This window comes from Parasteatoda tepidariorum, chromosome 5 (genome assembly GCF_982258835.1).
Source record: "Parasteatoda tepidariorum strain Cologne lab strain chromosome 5, Ptep-v5.0, whole genome shotgun sequence".
NCBI lineage: Eukaryota > Metazoa > Arthropoda > Arachnida > Araneae > Theridiidae > Parasteatoda > Parasteatoda tepidariorum.
Window position 1 is genome coordinate 33076654 of NC_141759.1, and position 17973 is coordinate 33094626.

The window sequence follows — 17973 nt, forward strand, 5'->3', positions numbered from 1 at the left end:
TTTGATGCAAGCAAAGTATTGCTAAGTTGATGATATTTCAACTGTTTGGCGATACATTTCCGTTAAAAAAAAGTGGGTATAATGGATGAAATAATTTAAATTAAGAAAATTAGCAAATAATTTAAATTAGTGAAATTAAAAAAATTATCAAAGAAAAATTTCCAGCTTTTCTTTAAAATTCCCTGATTTATCCAGGCTTTTATCCAAATTTCCCTGATATTTCCAGGTTTTTTCCAGTATAAAAAAATTCCCTGATAATTCCAGGTTTTCCAGGTGGGTGGCCACCCTGTTATACTTCTGTTCTCTTTTTTTTTACCCCAGTTGTGTTAAATACAGTCTTCAAATTGATAAGAAAATTAAAGAAATTTTTAATGGGGAAGAAGCATTGAGAGAAGTCATTTCAACTTGAGGAGTCTCATAACCTGTGTGGTCCAGATCAAAAGATGCCGATGTCAGAATTATTTCAGGAGTGCAGTACCATTTTCTCTCCTTTCTTTATGAAGATAAGGCAAGGTGACAGGAGAAAGATTGATTTTTCGGTGGTGAAATAGCTTAACAATATTTTTAGTTATGGATAAGGCAGAAAGTTTTATTTACATGCTTTAAAAATGGTGAAAAGTTGAATTTTTTTTAGCTTGCAATTTATTTTGAAAAAGTTGTGTCCGGTTTGTAGAGATAAAAAACGTTTCAGGACCAAAATGACTGTCCGGTTACGGGAGTGTCCGCTTTGCGGAGAATATACGCAATGGTTTATTCATAGAAGATTCCCGGGGAATTAAAAATATGTCCGTATTGAGAGGCGTTCGTTTTGCAGGAGTGTCCATAACAGGAGGTTTCACTGTATATGTAAAAACTACTTAAAGTGAAATTGTAATATTATTAGTATCACAAAATAAGTTTGCTATCAATAATGAACAGTTTCAATTTTTTATTATTCTCTTATATAAATGCATAACAATCCGACAATGAATATGTCATATTTAAGAACATGTAATTTTTTAAAAAAAGAAATACTTATATTACTTTCCTGACACATTTAACAAAGAAAATAATACCACCCAACAAACTTACATTCAAATAACACAGGAGACTAAAAAATGTCTTTAAAAGCCACAGTTGCATTAATAAATAAATTTAAGAAATTCTGACATTTTTAAGTCCTTAAAAGTTACAATCACAAAACAAAAGCATTGTGTGTGAGATAAATACAGGCAAGAAAAAGATAGCATGATTGCTATGGAATTAATTAAATTTAGTCAAAAGCAAAATTTAAAATGAGCTAACAATTATTCTATCACTGATGAAATTTTAATTCATAAGCAAATTTATTTCAGTGAATATTAGCATCATAAAGTTTTTATTGAATTTACACCATGAGAAGTTTGCTTTGTAGAATTTGGCTACCAAGAAAAATAATCAAGTCTTTGGAAAAATAAGAATACATAAACTATTTTGAACTTTAACAAATTTAGTAGATAAAATATTTTTAATAGTATTTTATTTAACAAAAATTGTTAAAGAAGAAATCTTCAATTTAAAATCCTTTTGAAATTACATGATTAAGAAATTCTTATTCTAGTCTGTTATGCAGCTTAGTACTACTGGTTGACTTAATATTGATGACAAATCTGTAATCAATATTGAAATACTGAACTATCTTATTTGTATAAATGAATTTATACAATACATATTAAGGCTGAAATTGCCTAATATTAATATAAAGAAAACTGTACTTAAAAATATATAATTTTTAAATTCTGCGCAACATATGAACCATTGTTGTGGAGCAATTTGTAACCCTAAAATTATCTTGAAATCATAAAACAAATATTTAAAAAGAGAAAACTATTACAAACATTTCAGTTATTAAAGCATTATTTCGATAGAAATAGTATATGGAAGCACTATATGGGTTATTGAATTGAATGTAGGGTTTAATGACTGAAAGTCTACAAAAGGATGTGCTCTAACTCTTTCTGTTATGAATTAGTAGGTTTAAAGTTGAGCAAATCTTAAAAGCTTATTTTATCATATTATATAACACAAATATGAAATTATCTAATACTTTATAACTAGGTTACAACAGCCTTAATAACTTAAAATAATGTAAAATTTTATATACAAATATTTTTTTATTATTTGTAAATAAATTATTCATAAGACATATGTTAAATATTGTTATGAATAAAAATTTCACTCTGTTGCAAAATTCATGTCATAGAAGATTTTTTAAGACTAGTTAGTTTTAAAAAATTGCTTTAATATTCAATAGATAATAAAAAATGGTTGTAAATCACATAACTCAATAAAAAAAATACATTGATACAAAAAAAATATAAAGCTCAAATAAATAAAAGAACACTACAAGTCAAAATCTTGCTCAGAAAACAATATTTGAAAGTCTTACAAAATTTTAATTTGTTCTATTCTAGTTTTAATAAAATTCCAAGCTATCAATGGTAACATATCACTTTTTTTAATCCTCAAACTTACTACTTTAAATAGTTAAATTGAATGTAGTATGATAATTTTAATGAATTTAAACAAGAGCCAAATATCATTATGATTAATTTCATTTCAAATAAAAAGTTATTACGTTTTATCCAAACAATACACAAAATTAACACAATCACTATAAACTAAAAAAAGTTATCTTAAGAACTATATGCATATGCAGAAACTATATGCATATTGAAGAGCTAAAGACAAAAATTATGAGCAAATAAAACATTTACTATACCACATAATTTTAAAGTAATTTAAATATTTTAGTAATAAATAATGAAAGTGATCAATCAATGTCACAGGATTCAATTACACTTGTGGACACTCCTATATTTTAATCATATAATTTCATGAACTACTAGTAGCCACGTCAAGAGATTCAGTAGATGGCAAAGGCACATTTTGTTCATTCTGGCAGTCTCCAGCTAAAAAATAATTATGATATAACAGCTACATATTATAAACTGGGGAAAATAATGTTGCTTAAAGTGTTATCCAAAATTAATCAAACACATGGGATATTAAGTGGGAAAAAAATAAACCACACATTCCTCATAAAAGTGGTTTATTTTGATCGACTTATGTCTAATTACGATGATGCTATAAAAAGTGAAAAATTAAAAAATAGTATTGCTTCAAATATTGTCTAGTAATCAGACACTTAGGATGCTACAGAAATATTTTTTTAATGTGGGAAAAATTAAAAAATAACTGGGAAAAGTTAAAAAAATAATATTGCTTAAAATGTTATCCAATATTAATTGATCACATTGAATATTAAGTGGAATAAAATAATCTACAAATTACAAAAACAATGTTGCTTAAAAGGTTGTCCTATATTTATACATAAGATTGGATGCTTATTGGAATAAAATAACTATTTATTTTTTATACAAATGATTTATTTTATTCCACTTAGTATTCAATGATATTGATGTTGATCAGTACATATTATAAATAGGGAAAAATTAGAAAATGTTTTTAAAAATGTTATCCAGGACACATTGGAAGCAAAATAGAAAAAATAATCATGTGTTTCCTATGTCGTCAATTCAAGATAACTTGAATCCAACAGAAAAATTCAAAAGCTACGACCTATCAAAAGTTTAACTGCTAGTTTCAGTTTATAACTTGAAAATGTTGACAATTATGTTTTGAGAAGGGATTCATATTGTTAAAAAAACTCATTTGGCATTAATTTTATTTTTTGTAAATTATTATTTCATTCATTATTTTGAAATAATTCTATGCTTCATCACTTTGTTTTTCTTTGTGATTGTATTTCTATTTACATCATTAATAAGATGAATTTTATCTTCCATATTAAATGTTTTAAATTTTCCCTAACACACCTTTAGGGGTGAATACTTTTTCCTCACAAACTCTATTAGCGAATTATAAGATCCAGAACTCATTGATTTTGAAAATAATGATAAATATGAATGCTAAGTGGAAATCTTTCATTTTCAAATTCCAGTATATTATTGATGCTGACGGAATAAGAAATCAAATTTTATCTTTTTTTACAAGCGATATTCATTATTGTAAATAGATTAAGAGGGGGGGGGCAAGAAATTATTACCTCCTTCATTGTGGTTAACTTTTTATTTTATTATTACAATTATTTTCTTTTTTGCTTTATTCAAGAAATCAAATTTTATCTTTTTTTACAAGCGACATTCATTATTGTAAACAGATTAAGAGGGGGGGGGGGCAAGAAATTATTACCTCCTTCATTGTGGTTAACTTTTTATTTTATTATTACAATTATTTTCTTTTTTGCTTTATTCAGTTTTAAGGATTTTAAAGCTTTGAGTCAAATCAAGTTAGAGGGAATAAAAATCGAGTAATCAAGAATAAGAAGTTAAAAATGAAAGGGCCAGGACTTCATTAAAATATTGAGTTATAGTAATGTTTGAAATTTAGCAAATTAACAAGTAATAAAGATGGTTGTTTATTATTATTTTTAAATTTGTAAATGCATTTAGTGCTAGTTTAATATTAATTGAACAATAAAACTAATTCATAAAAGCAATAAAACTAATTTAGAAAAGTAAAACTAATTGTGAAAATATGTTGGTCATTATTTTGTGGATCCCTTAAGTAAACTATATTTACAAGTGATTATTACCATTTTTATTTAAAACTGTTAAAATAATCATGAAATTTTTATTTAATGTCAAAAGTAATATAAGTTGATATCCAAACAACTTTTTAAAATTGATATAAACAAAGCTAAAGAAGCTGAATGAAAAACATTGCACTATTATGTCGTAAAATAAATAAGCCAGGTTCAGTACAAAAATCATTAACTGGCCAAGCAAATGTTGGTATCAATTTTTTTAAATCATAAATTAATGTTATTAAAGTAAACATACACTCAGTAAATTATTTGTTAATTGTAGTCTTTTAAAATTTTATGTTTAGATTGAAAATATTGATATGATTAAAAAAGAAAAATATGATTTATTTACTTAGTATAAATATGCTTAAAAATAATTTTAAAAAAAAGCAATTGGTAAAAGAATTGGTTGGAAAAAATATATAATATTATTTTAATAATGTAAAACGTATTTGATCATAAAATTTAAAATAAAATATTTTATTGTACATCTATTGATTATAAGATTCAGTTACACAATACAAAAAATACATATTTACAATATAAGTCATTATGCAAATTAAACATGAACATTTCAGACTAATATTTGTTTATATGAGAAAAAATATAATAATTTACTTTATTCTATAAACATTACTATTGAGAATGGACGTTTATATAGCTTGCACCTTATGAAGAAGTAGAAAAAAATTGCTTACTTGCAGTTAAAGCATTTAACTCATTCCTTAAATCATTTCTCTCAGCTTGTAAAGCTCTGCACAATTTTTCTAGAGTTAGTATTCTTTGTTGTGCATTTGCATTTTCCCTGTCTTGTTTTTCTTTCTACAATAAAATATCCAAATATTTAACCTGCTTGTGATAATAAAAATTATATTAAAAAGACGTTTTTAAACATGCTATTAAAATCTGTTTAGCATATTATTAGAAAACAAGGTTACTTGCAAAAATGAATTATAGTAAAGAGGTATCACCAAGGTTTATCTACTTACAACGAAAATAATTATAAATTTTATTTATTATGATTTTTCTAGAATCCAGTATATCAGTAAAATATAGTGAAACTTTCACAGATTTAATGTCAAGATATCATTATCTTATATTTTTTGTATAAGTTAACTTTTGAATTCACACTTTGAAAATTAAATTTTTAATAAATTACAATTAATAGTTAAAAATTGTTGCAGTTTTGATTGTGTTATATTTGCACTATTTTTCATGTCTTTGTGTTGATCATACTGAGCATGTAATTTTTTTAGACTTAGCATAATTTATTATGTATTGGGAAATGTATTTGAGTTCTAATGAATTACTGATAAAGTTGGCACCCCTCCCCCATTGATGCAATTTAATAGGCTTAAAAGAAACTTTATTCACTGAATAAAAACAGTAAATAGGTAATAATTAAAAAAAAATCTAATTTCTCAATAAGAAGAAAAAAAACTGATTTAGAGTATTTTATGTTTAGAGTCAGTAGAACTTGTACCTTTTTACTGGCATTTAATTCCTCATGTGTTTTGTACTAGCAACTTTGGGTTTATGTTTGATAGCATAAGAGCAATGTACAGTTGGATTTCCGAACTCAAAGAAAATAAATATTCTATACTCTTTGTAAATACAGTAGGTGCCTCAAGGTTATGCGATTTCCTCACTTTCAATTTCCATGGTTTTGTCAAATGTGTCTTATAATGTTATTCAGTATATTCCAACTTCTTACTGAAATACACTGCCAAAGGAAAATCATGACAATTTTTTTTAAGTTTAGAGCAACATAACACCTGTGTACGCAAACAGAAGATACTTTTATCTATTTTTAGATGAATCAACCTGATATTAGGCATTCTTCATTTATTTATATTTGCTGTATTAAAACATATTAAAAAATTGTTTGCACTTACATGACTTATCATATCTAAGAGGGCTTTGTTGCTACTTTCCCACTTTTGTTTGTACACATTGGTTTCTTTTTCAAGTTTCTTTATCTTTTTGGAAGTCTGAAACAAAAAAGTTATTTTATTTATTTATATTTTGTTTAAATATATTTTTTAAAGTCAAAATCATAAAAAGTTTAAAGTATTTTCTTTAGATGAAAAATGGTATTTAACAAACAAATTTAAATTAGTATGCTTATAATGATTTAATCGAATTATGGAGTTTTTTAATTTTACAAACATCCAAAAAAGCTAGAAAAAATAGATTGATAATTGATACAAAATTAATTGCTAGTACAAATTTGTATAATTACTTACATTCTGAATTTAGAATTACTAAATAAAATAACATGTCACACAAAAATCCTAGACAAAACTGTTAAATTAGTTATCTAGAAATTTATATACTTAGCATTTGTGTGTGTTAAGCTACTTAAAACAATTTTTTAAAAAAAAATAAAGTTTTATAAAATCTAATATAGGGTCATGTATTTATCAGTTCTTTAAAACCTTATTATCATTCATAGCATTAGAAATATGTTAAAGAAAATAATTGTCAAGTTACTTTTCACAAAATCAAACATAAAACATTTACATTGTTTTTTCAATTTCAGGGTGGGACTTTTTTTTGTTTAGTATTATTTCACATTAACTCCTCTCTCTCTCAGCGGTGCGACAGCCCACAGAGGGCCAAGGCCTACTGTGCCCATCTCAGTTTTCTTGACCTTTGGGCTCTGGGGTGAAGGAGCAGATGTTCCGGTTAGGTGGTCAGCCGAACATTAACTCCTTGTATACTAAAAAAGTTTTGAATCTCAGATTTAAGTAAATAAAATAACTGTTATTCAAACTTGAAATTAAGGACAAAATTTTTGATCAGGGCTGATCGCTAAGAAATTAAACAAAAATTACTACTCAACAAATTCTACTAGCTTTTTTAACACGAAAAAAATCACCATATTCACTATAAGCTAATTTATAAATATACATACAACATACGCTACTTTCTAAAAGTAAAATTTAAATATACACATTTTGAGAAAATTACAATATATAAATATTAACTTACTGCATCCATATCAGATTTGAATGTTGCAAATACTTTACTACTGTTGGTAAGAACTGATTGGAATTCCTCATATTTATTTGTATAATCTCCCAATTCAGTTCTAAGCTGAAGTTCATTTGCAGTAAGTAAAGTGCATTTCTTTTGCAATTCACTCATATTTTCTAACAATGTCTGTTTTTCTCTGAGGAACTTTTCAGTTTCTTGCTTTAATTCCAAATTAACTTTTGCACACTTGGCATTTGCTAACTGAGCTTCTAACTCTTTATGTTGAACAATCTTTTTCATATTCTATAAACAAAATTAACATTGGTGTATTATTTAGCTAGCATTCATTATTATATAATAATATTGTGAATATTCTGTAATACTAAAAACTACTTAAAAAACTAAATAAAAACTAAACAACTCACTTAAAATATATTCTTTTAAATAATTAACTTAGTTCACAATAGTGAATGATCCGTTAACAAGTAATGGTTTTAAAAAGTTTGCCGTAACATACAACTTTAAACTTTGAAGAAAGATATATATATTGTTTAAAAACATATAATAATTCTGATCTAGAGCAAAAAGGTTTCATTGCTTTAGAAACATAAAAGTTAATGTGCTAAAAAATCAGATTAAATTTTAGACACCTATGTAGTATTGCTAAAAAATTTTTTACTTGTTCAGCCATGCTTAGTTTCTGAAATACAGACCCGAATTAAACTTTTACATTAACATCTTTTTCAAGGGCATATAAATGAAAACATATTAAATTAATAAGAGTAAAAAAAATTTAATTAATAATATACCTACAACATTTTTATTTTAGGTATAAAATAAAAGTATATGTTAACAAATTGGAAAGTTTGGAAAAAGCAAAGTATTAGGCACAAATAAGCATTGATGAAGTTGTTTTGCTTTGATATTCAAAATGTTATTTAGTATGAATAAAATAAAATATAGTCTACTTTTGCATGTTTTTATTTCAGCTATTTAACTACTTATTTAATGAAATTATTAGTGTAATACCTTCATTTTTCAAAAAGGCAAAACAGCGAAAGGAAACATATCTGATGAGTAGGATTGAATTTTAGACAAACTTACACATAGAAGAAATTCACCTATTCTATCATTGTAGAATTTCATTTAAGATTTGAAGTTGATGAAACGTAAGAGTTATATAATTGATATTTATCACTTTCTGATGATTTCTATAACATTTCAATTTTGGTGTTTATTATTTTTTATTTTCTTACATTTCGACAAAACATTTTCAATAAAAATAAGCATTATAAAGGGAATAAAAAACAAGCTAACTCTGTTTTATAAATTCTTATTTATAATTAAAATATTAATATTTCAGTCTTATGAAGTAAAATAGATTTTTCTCTCTCTTGCTTTGGTTTCGTTTATTAAATTATAATTGGTATTGCCAAGATGCCATAAGACATCTTGACGATTCTTGTCAAAATTAGAAGAGGCATTAAATGCTTATTTTATAACATTTTTGAGTAAATGATCTTCCATTCCAGAATAAAAGAATGAAAAATGTATGTTAGATCAGAATTTTTGGCAATATAATTTTTAAGTCCTGCTATGAATGCTAAAATATGCAATTATGAGAGAAAAAAATAATGTTAATCTCACTTCTTCCCACACAGAATAATTATCCATCAACATCTTCAGCTTTTGAGAAAGTTCAGCATTTTCTTCTCTTAATGCTGTATTCCTCTTTGAGTTTTCTTGCATCAAGGTACTGATGTCATTAAGAGTAGTTTGAAATTTATTGGCTACTTCTTTTCTTTTCTCTTCTTCTTCCTTGATTCGAATAAGGCTTTCCTCCTGAATTATAGTGAAAGAATTTAGGATAGGTAAGTAACACAGAGAAATATTAATGGAATTACAAATGCCTTCAAAATAACAATCGGAGCAATGGCAACTTTTAGATTATTTTCTTTTCTTTAAGTGATGGAAAAAAAGATAGCAATTAATTTACGTAAGTATTCAGAAACTAAAAGAGTATACACAATTTATTAAGGAGAAGACATTACTTTTTAAAATAGTCTTTCCATATACATTATTAACATAATTACTATAACATTATAATGTCTGAATCTGATTACCAGATTTTCCATAGTAAAAGGTAGACACTTGTGAGTTATCAATGTTTAAAATAAAATTTCAATGCTATTCTTTATAATACTTAATTGGAGAACATAAAAATTAATGCTGGCAATTAATTTGTGTAAGTATTCTGAAACTAAAAGAGCATATATGATTTATTAATTTGAAGGCATAACTTTTTTAAATAGTTTTTCTATCAACAGTATTAACATATTTACTATAACATTATAATGCCTAAATCTGATTACAGACTTTCCATAATAAAAGGTAGACACTTGTGAGTTATCAGTGTTTAAAATATAATTTCAACTCTTTAATACTTAAAAATTGTAATATTAAAGTATTTACTTGTAATAGTTTTTTCTACGTTATTCATTGAGAAAGCTATGTATTGAAATGAAATTTCTGTACAAACTTGTCAAAATGTGAAATGCTTAGTTAGTTAAGTTAGTATGGACACAAAAAATTGCATAACTGACAAAAAATAAAAGGTCACTTATAAATTGCAAAAATGTATAAGTGATGTTCCAAAAAATCGGAAAATTTGTCTTTTTCACAGATTTCAAAAGTTATTTTGTACAGTTTTTCAGTTATTCTAATATATAGCTCTTCATGGATGACAGAAAAATTTGAATTATCACAAACTTTTGGCTAATTAAATCGAAGAAAAATATTAAAAAGATTAACTTTTTAATTTTGATGAATAAAATAATTATGAAACTCATGCCTAGAGATTTTCAACCAAAATTTGATAAAAATTTTAGATTCATTTTTTAACTTTTTTATTTATAAACGTAAATATTTATAGACACCATGTCATTTCTGTGTAATTTCTATTTGAAATAAATTTCTCAAATAATAATAAACTTTTCTAATTATCTAATCTCCACAAAAACATTACAAAACTCTTTACTAAAAATTTAATTTTGTCTTATATGCAGATACCTGTAACATACATGAACATGCAAACGCAGTTCACAGAAAATTTTTTATCTTCATAATAACTTTTTTAACATTACGCATTATTATACAAATTCTGATTATAACAAAATACTGAATAGTAGAGTACGCTAAAAAGTATAATATTATATGTATATATATATATATATATATATATACACACATATAAATATATGGTCAAAATGTCTATATTCTACTTCTACCCTGCAGTTAATTTTAGAAAAATCTGATAACAGTAACAGAATTTGGTAAGTCAAAAACTAGCTTTATTAACTACTATAAAACTACTAAATTTAAAGAAAAATGGGCTGATATGTAGAACAATCAAAAAATAAAAACACTTATGAAATTTTCATAAAAATTAAAACTTTTTAGACTAAAAAATGATCAAAAAAAATTTAGCAAGATTTATAATTAAAAGTAAAGTTAGAGATAGCGTGTTAATATTAGCAGGACACAATTAACAATAAAGCAAAGAAAAAAAAAACACTGTAAAATATATTTTAAGCTTTTAGGGCAAATTAAAATCTTATTATTCATTACTAAAAATTTAATTTTGCCTTTTTTGTAGACAAAATAAAAATAATCATTGGCCAAAGAATGACAAACAAAAAAGAAATCAGCGAGATTTATAATTAATATAGTTAAATTTCAGATAGTGTATTAATATTAGCAGGATACAATTAATGCTAAAGAAAAGAAAAAAATGCAGTAAAATAACATATCTTAACCTTTCAGATTATATTAAAATTTCAACATAAATATGTATACACTAACATTGCAAAAAATGAAAAAGAATTTTGAATGCTTATCAAAATTATAAACTAACTTTCACAGCTTTGCTTTGTCTTTGCATTTCTCGGCAAAGACTTTCTAATCGTGATTTAGCAAGTATCATTCTATTCAATTCGGCTTGTAATGATTCTTTTTCTCTCTGCTGAGAAACAACTTGTTTCTCGAGCTGTTTTAGCCTCGGTTCAAACAATCTGAGATCTTCCAATGTTTCTAAATGCTTCTTACATAGCTGCTGAAGCTTCTCTTCGGTAGATGAGTAACCTGATAAGGATTTAAGTATCTGATCTGCAAAAGTAACAATTCTCATTGAAATAGTAATATTAACGTCAATGCTCGAAACTGTCAGCTTTTAAAAATTTATGAGATTATTTATTCATTTTAGATTTTGAAGAGTATAATAATCTGTAAAGTGATACAGGTAAGAGTTAGCATGGAGGAAATTTTGTATTTTCTGGGATTGCAAGTGACTATATGCTAGATATTCCTAAAGGAATAAATAAAGTAATATAATACTAAAAACTGCAATTATTTTTTAAAATCTTATAAGGCTATTTCTACATTCTGTGCTATGTCTCATACTATAAATTAAAGAAATGCAGGTCAAAGTTTGCAATAGTGAAATTTTTTTATAGCCAGGGATAGGCAAAGATTACACATTAGGTCTACCAGTCAACCATTTAAATGAAAAATAAATTTGTTTAACTTTAATAATATGTCAACAATGCTTAACCATTATTAGCTGTGGACGTTTACTTGTAGATACTGGTACTGGTCAATCATGAATTTATAGAGAATAAAATATGTTTGTTTGAAATTTATTGCAAATTGAAGAAAAAAAAGATGTAAAAATTCAAAAGATACTTAAATAATTTAACTATATAATTTGAAGATTTTAAAAATACTTTAAAAATTAGCAGCTGTTTTTATATGCGAGACTAAATAACAACATAACATTATTTCTAAACATGTATTATAAATTATTTCTAGATATATAATGAGTAGGCACACTAATCAATGTTAAACCAATGATAAAACTCTTTTAACAGTTTAGCAACATATTAGTACTTTTTATGAGCTGTGTACATTTACATAATATATAGGTTAAAAAACAAAGACAACTAATCACTGAGATTTATTTAATTTTTTTAAAAATTAAACTAAGTGGTATTTTTTTAACAATATAACTAAAATTTTAATTTATAAAAATTTAAATTGAATTCCTGTTGATTAGTTATTGATAATCATATTGCAAGAAATCGATTGGCTGGTTCACTAAGTTATGTTAAATCATTATTTTAAATAACTAAGTTATATCAAATAAAGCAAACTAAGACAAAATATAATTTTAAAAAAATTCTTGAGCAAACAGAGAACCATCATTTTAAGAGAACTCAATTGTTCTAAAATTTAACATAGATTCTTGTTTTCATCCAAATGTCTGCAATAAATTTTTTATATCTCTGATGTTTTGGATGTAAAATCCAAAATTAAATTAACAAACATTGGGGTAATATCTGCTTCAACATCAATAAACACAAATATCACAAAAGGACAATAATAGGCTTATATCTTTCATTACATCAATGAGTTTAGGTAAAAATCATTTTTACATAATAGTGATAATTTACAGCATAGATCAGGGGTGGCCAACATGCGGCTCGCGAGCCACATGCTTTGTGGCTCTTGATAAATGTACCCGAGTTCCTTTTTCATTTCTGTGCTATTATATTTTAAAAAATTATTATCATTCAGTAAGTGTTTCAAAATGTCTTTTAAATTACGGAGAACAAATACGAAAGACTAAGTGCAACGTTGCTCAATTCAAGGTGAGTTTTCCATTTCCAACATAATTATGACACAAAAAGCATCTGGAGAATTAGAATTAATAGAGATGCAAAAAGATCAAGCTCTACAATTAAAATATAAGTCGACATTGATGGCTGAGTTTTGGAAATTTGTACCAGAATCGAAATAACCTGAATTAAAAAAGGCTGTCTGTCGAATTATTTCAATATTTGGAACAACATACTTATGTGAATCATTTTATTCCACTTTAAAATTCGTGAAATCCAAAGACCGATCAGTATAAACTAACCAGCATCTCAAAAAATTACTGAGAAGTGCTGTCACCAATTATTCACCAAATTCTAAAGAATTATCAAGAGAAGTAAAATAAATGTGTTTAATTTTTAATATTTAAATTCAATACACATATTTCGTACTTTGACTTTTTTTCATATGTTTTCAATAAATATAATTTATGTAAGAAAAAAAATTTTAATAACTTTTTTGCATACCTTTTAAATACGTATTTAATTGCAGCGAAAAATTTCAAATTTTGAAAAATGGCTCGACTATTAAGGAGCTTGGCCACCCCTGGCATAGATCATCAAGCTTTAATTAGAAATATATAGAAATAATAGGCAGTAAAAATTCAAAACAGACAATGAAATTATAAAATGTATTGTAAAAAATCTCACCAACTGTCTTCTCCCCCTTCTTTTTGGAAATTACACTTTTAGATTTTTTAGCAATTTTGCTGTCTTCAGAAGAAACAACAGTTTTTGACTCATTTTCTTTAGTAGCAGGCTACAACAAAAATAAATATTTTGACTTATGTAAAATGGCACTACATGTTATTATTATAGTTTAAAAACTCAAAATAAAAACTGCAATAATAAAATCATAATTAATACTTTGTGCACACACCTCTATTAATTTTAAAAAAAAATTGATCTTTTGAAAAGTAAGCTTTGGATATAAAAAACAATTCGATAACTGTCAACTTTTGTTCTGTTCAAATAAAATATACTTTCTAATTATATTAAAAGGTTATTTTAAAGCAGAATTTTTAAAAAAAATCGCTAGCACTTAAAAAATTGATTAAATGATTACCAGGTCTTTTATTTTTTTAGTAAAAAGTGATTTCTTTGCAATAATGGTAAAATATAGGGATATTTCCGTAGTCTGATCTGCCAAGCCAACTACAATCGCCAAATTGATTTTAAATGGGAAAAATTTAAAAAAAAAAAAAAAAACATATAGAGGTTTGATCGGGGAGGACTACGAGTTGGTCCTTTTCAGTGATTTTTTTTAGTTTCTCGGTTGGAGCTGCCCGGAAGTTGCGTAGTCTTGGCAATTATTCTGCCACTGATCACGAATACAGAAATCTCCCCTAAAATTTTAACATAAACATAAATATCAAAGCTTCTATTTTGATACTACTTTGACCTTAAATGTAGAATCATCAGCAAAGTGTGAAAATATTGACTATAATGCAATTATAGAAAATATCCAAGTTAAATTTATATGATAGTTTAACTTTGTAAATAAAAATCAGTTATAACAATATATAAACACTATTCATACATATTTATTTTTTATTCGAATTTATGCTGTTTTTTCATCAGAAGGTCATTTAAGTATTTCTTTTGAATTTACCCTGTTATCTGTGAAGGAAAAAAAATGATTAAAGATATAGATTTTTGAAAGATAAATTCTGTATTCCATGACAAATATATTTGGAACAGCAAGGAAATATATTACCCACAGAACTACACCTGTCCATAGCATAACCTCTTCATCACAATACACCTAATTAACTCTTTTTTTTATTATTAAATTTTCTTACACAACTTAAGAACATTTCTAAATTGGTAACTGTCCTGTGGCTAATTAAAATCACCAAAGCCCCAAAACTTTTTGTACTTCAAAATTTTTTTAAGAAATAATTTTTTTTTATATAAAGACAAATATAAGCGGCATTGAGCAGCTGACCCAATTATGAGTTTACCACTATCAATGTTCAACTCTAGCCTTGTTTTTTTTAACCCAGTCTTGAAGACAAGGGAACTTCTGGATCAAGCATTAGGACAGGCTAGCCTTTTAAATAGACTAACCCAGAATTTACATTGCATGAAGAGGAAATCTTCACAGTTAGCCCAACGGCAAAGAAATTCTAAAACGTGATTTTGCCTAACACTAAGGATATTTTATGTCAGCACAGTGGTCCGTGCGAGCTAAGAGCAAAATTTGTTTCGACTAGCCAACGCTACCTTAGGTTCATTCGGAGGGAAGAGTTCTATTTCATGTGGGTAGCTGCAAGTTTTATCTTTTGAATTTACCTTTCTAATAATTTTTTTTAACTTTAGTTTCTAGTCTGCCACTGCCTGGTTAATGCCAATTATTTTCATGCAAGTATAGATACAGAAATCATCTCCATAATGCAAAATCATACTTTAAAATAAAGAAAAGGTCTCTTTTCAAAGGGCACATTTATCTCCAGCACTACAGATTATACATCTTAACAATTTATATTCTATTGAATTAAGTTTAAAATTTTTTTATCCTACCTTTCCTTTTTGAACTTGACTAGAATTTTGAGCATCGAGAAACGATTTAGTTTCTGATGTACCAGCATTTGTATCCTGTTCTGTGTCGACATTATTGTTATAAGAATTTTCAGACGAAGCATCAGAATTACATATTTCTTCACAGGAACCTTGAAGACTTTCTGGTAAACAGATATCACAACGATTTTCCTCTGTGTCTTTTAATACATTAGCTGGTAAATCAGAATTGTTATCGGCATTGTTTGAAGCTGATAGTTGATTTTGATTTTTCAAGCAACCATCTACGGTATTATTGAAATCAGCTATTTTTTGATTCAGTGTAGCTTCTAGCTCACTTGAATCATCCACTTCTGTGATGACAACATTTCCTCTTGAATTTAAAACATCAGATATAGTCTTTTTAAGGACTTGCGCAGTACTACTACAGACATTAATTATCTCTTTATAGGAATCATTACCACTGACAAGTGAAACAGAATTATCCATTGTGAGTGTTGGATCTAAAGCAGATGGTATTATGTCACTCAGATCAATGTCATTATAATCATCGGTCAAATCGTCTTCAATGACTGGACATTCGTTTAAATTAGACTGAGTGTTTGCTGTATTCACTGAAGCATCAGAACTCTTATTACAGCCTTCCATAGTATTTTCAACTGTATTCATAGCAGAACCTAGAAAATAAAGCATAAATAAATTACTTAACTAAACTCAGTGGCACAACAGCCCATAGAGGGTCAAGGTCTACTGTGCCTATCGCAGTTTTCTTGACATACAGCTATGGGGTGCAGGAGCAGATGTTCCGGTTCGGTGGTTAGTCGAATGCAAACCCCCAGTGTTTAGTCCCCAAGCATGCTTGGTACTAATTTTATCAATCCACTGAAGGGATGAAAGACTAAGTCAAATATGCCTGGTTCGAGGATTGAACCCAGGACCCATAATGCCAAATAAATTACTAAGAAACAAAACATACTTTCAGTATTACTACTAGCTAACTATTACTTTACTACTAGCCTAAACTTGGTTATACAATACAATATTAGCAAATTTCAGTAGCTTTTTACGCAATCTGAATGTTATTTAATGTTTCTTTTTTATGTATACATATATATATATATATTTTAGAGCAAAAAAAAAATTACATTTATCTAAATTGCTATACACTGGGAATTATTTCCTTAAAGTAAAGTTTTAATTTAAATTTAAGAAATATTTCTTAACAAAAAATTACCCGTTTATAAACTTCCTTTGCAATTTTAACAAACTGTGTAAAATTATAGTTAGGTTAGCTGAAGTAAAGTTTGTTCGAAAACAGCTAAGAACATGTAATAAATCAATTTCAAACTTTATTTAAGCAATATTAAAGCTTTTATTAAGCAATAACCAATAACCAAGCATATAAGAAACCACAAACTAAAAAGTAATAAATAAGTTATGTTTGCAATAATAGTTATGCTTCTTAAAACATGCAAATAAGTTCATTGTTATAAAATATTTCTTTTTAAATTTATTTTGCCAACTTAAAATAGCTCATTACCATGCTAAAACATAAAAAAGAAATTTGAAAGTAAAAAACGACATCACAATTTTATCTAAGGACTGAATAGTTGTAGGAAACTGTCAAACATATGTGACAAAATTAACTGCTGCATGATTAGGAAAATTTGATTCACCTTTTAATAAAATATTAAATGCATTATAAAATTTGACTGCTGAGGTAAGACTTATAACAAAAACATTTCGACTTAACCATCTAAAAATTGTATGCACTCTGTTTAATTTTGTAAAATATGCTATTCAAAAATTTTAATACATTAGGATATTAACCAGTTTTGAATTGAGGAATTTAACAAGACAAAAACAATTGCAGTAATTTTCCACTCTTTTTATCAAAAAAATTAACACTTTTAGCAAATTTTTTTAAATAAACATTATTTTCGCTGATAAATACAGTCTCAATTCAATGTTCATAGCACATTTTAAAAAGCATGCTTGCTTTCATGATTAATTATTTGATATGAAATTTAAAACATGCAATATGCTTTCCTACCTTTATATTTTTTTTTTAACTTCGAGCTTTTAATAATTTCTTTATAAATTATAGCAAAATAATTACTAAATTATTTAATTTCTGCA

At 26.2% G+C, this 17973-nt stretch overlaps 1 protein-coding gene across 1 annotated transcript; it reads right to left on the reverse strand.

Annotated features, from left to right (window-relative positions):
• Positions 1-913: 913 nt before the first annotated feature.
• LOC107440936 (alpha-taxilin) lies at positions 914-17630 on the reverse strand. Its single transcript, XM_087163619.1, has 9 exons — positions 17511-17630; positions 15838-16511; positions 13966-14074; positions 11520-11770; positions 9254-9448; positions 7622-7909; positions 6523-6618; positions 5326-5449; positions 914-2930 (listed from the first exon to the last, which is right to left on the reverse strand). The coding sequence occupies exons 2-9, from the start codon at positions 16501-16503 to the stop codon at positions 2854-2856; spliced, it is 1806 nt and encodes a 601-aa protein (XP_087019745.1). The 5' UTR covers positions 16504-16511; positions 17511-17630; the 3' UTR covers positions 914-2853.
• Positions 17631-17973: the final 343 nt, after the last annotated feature.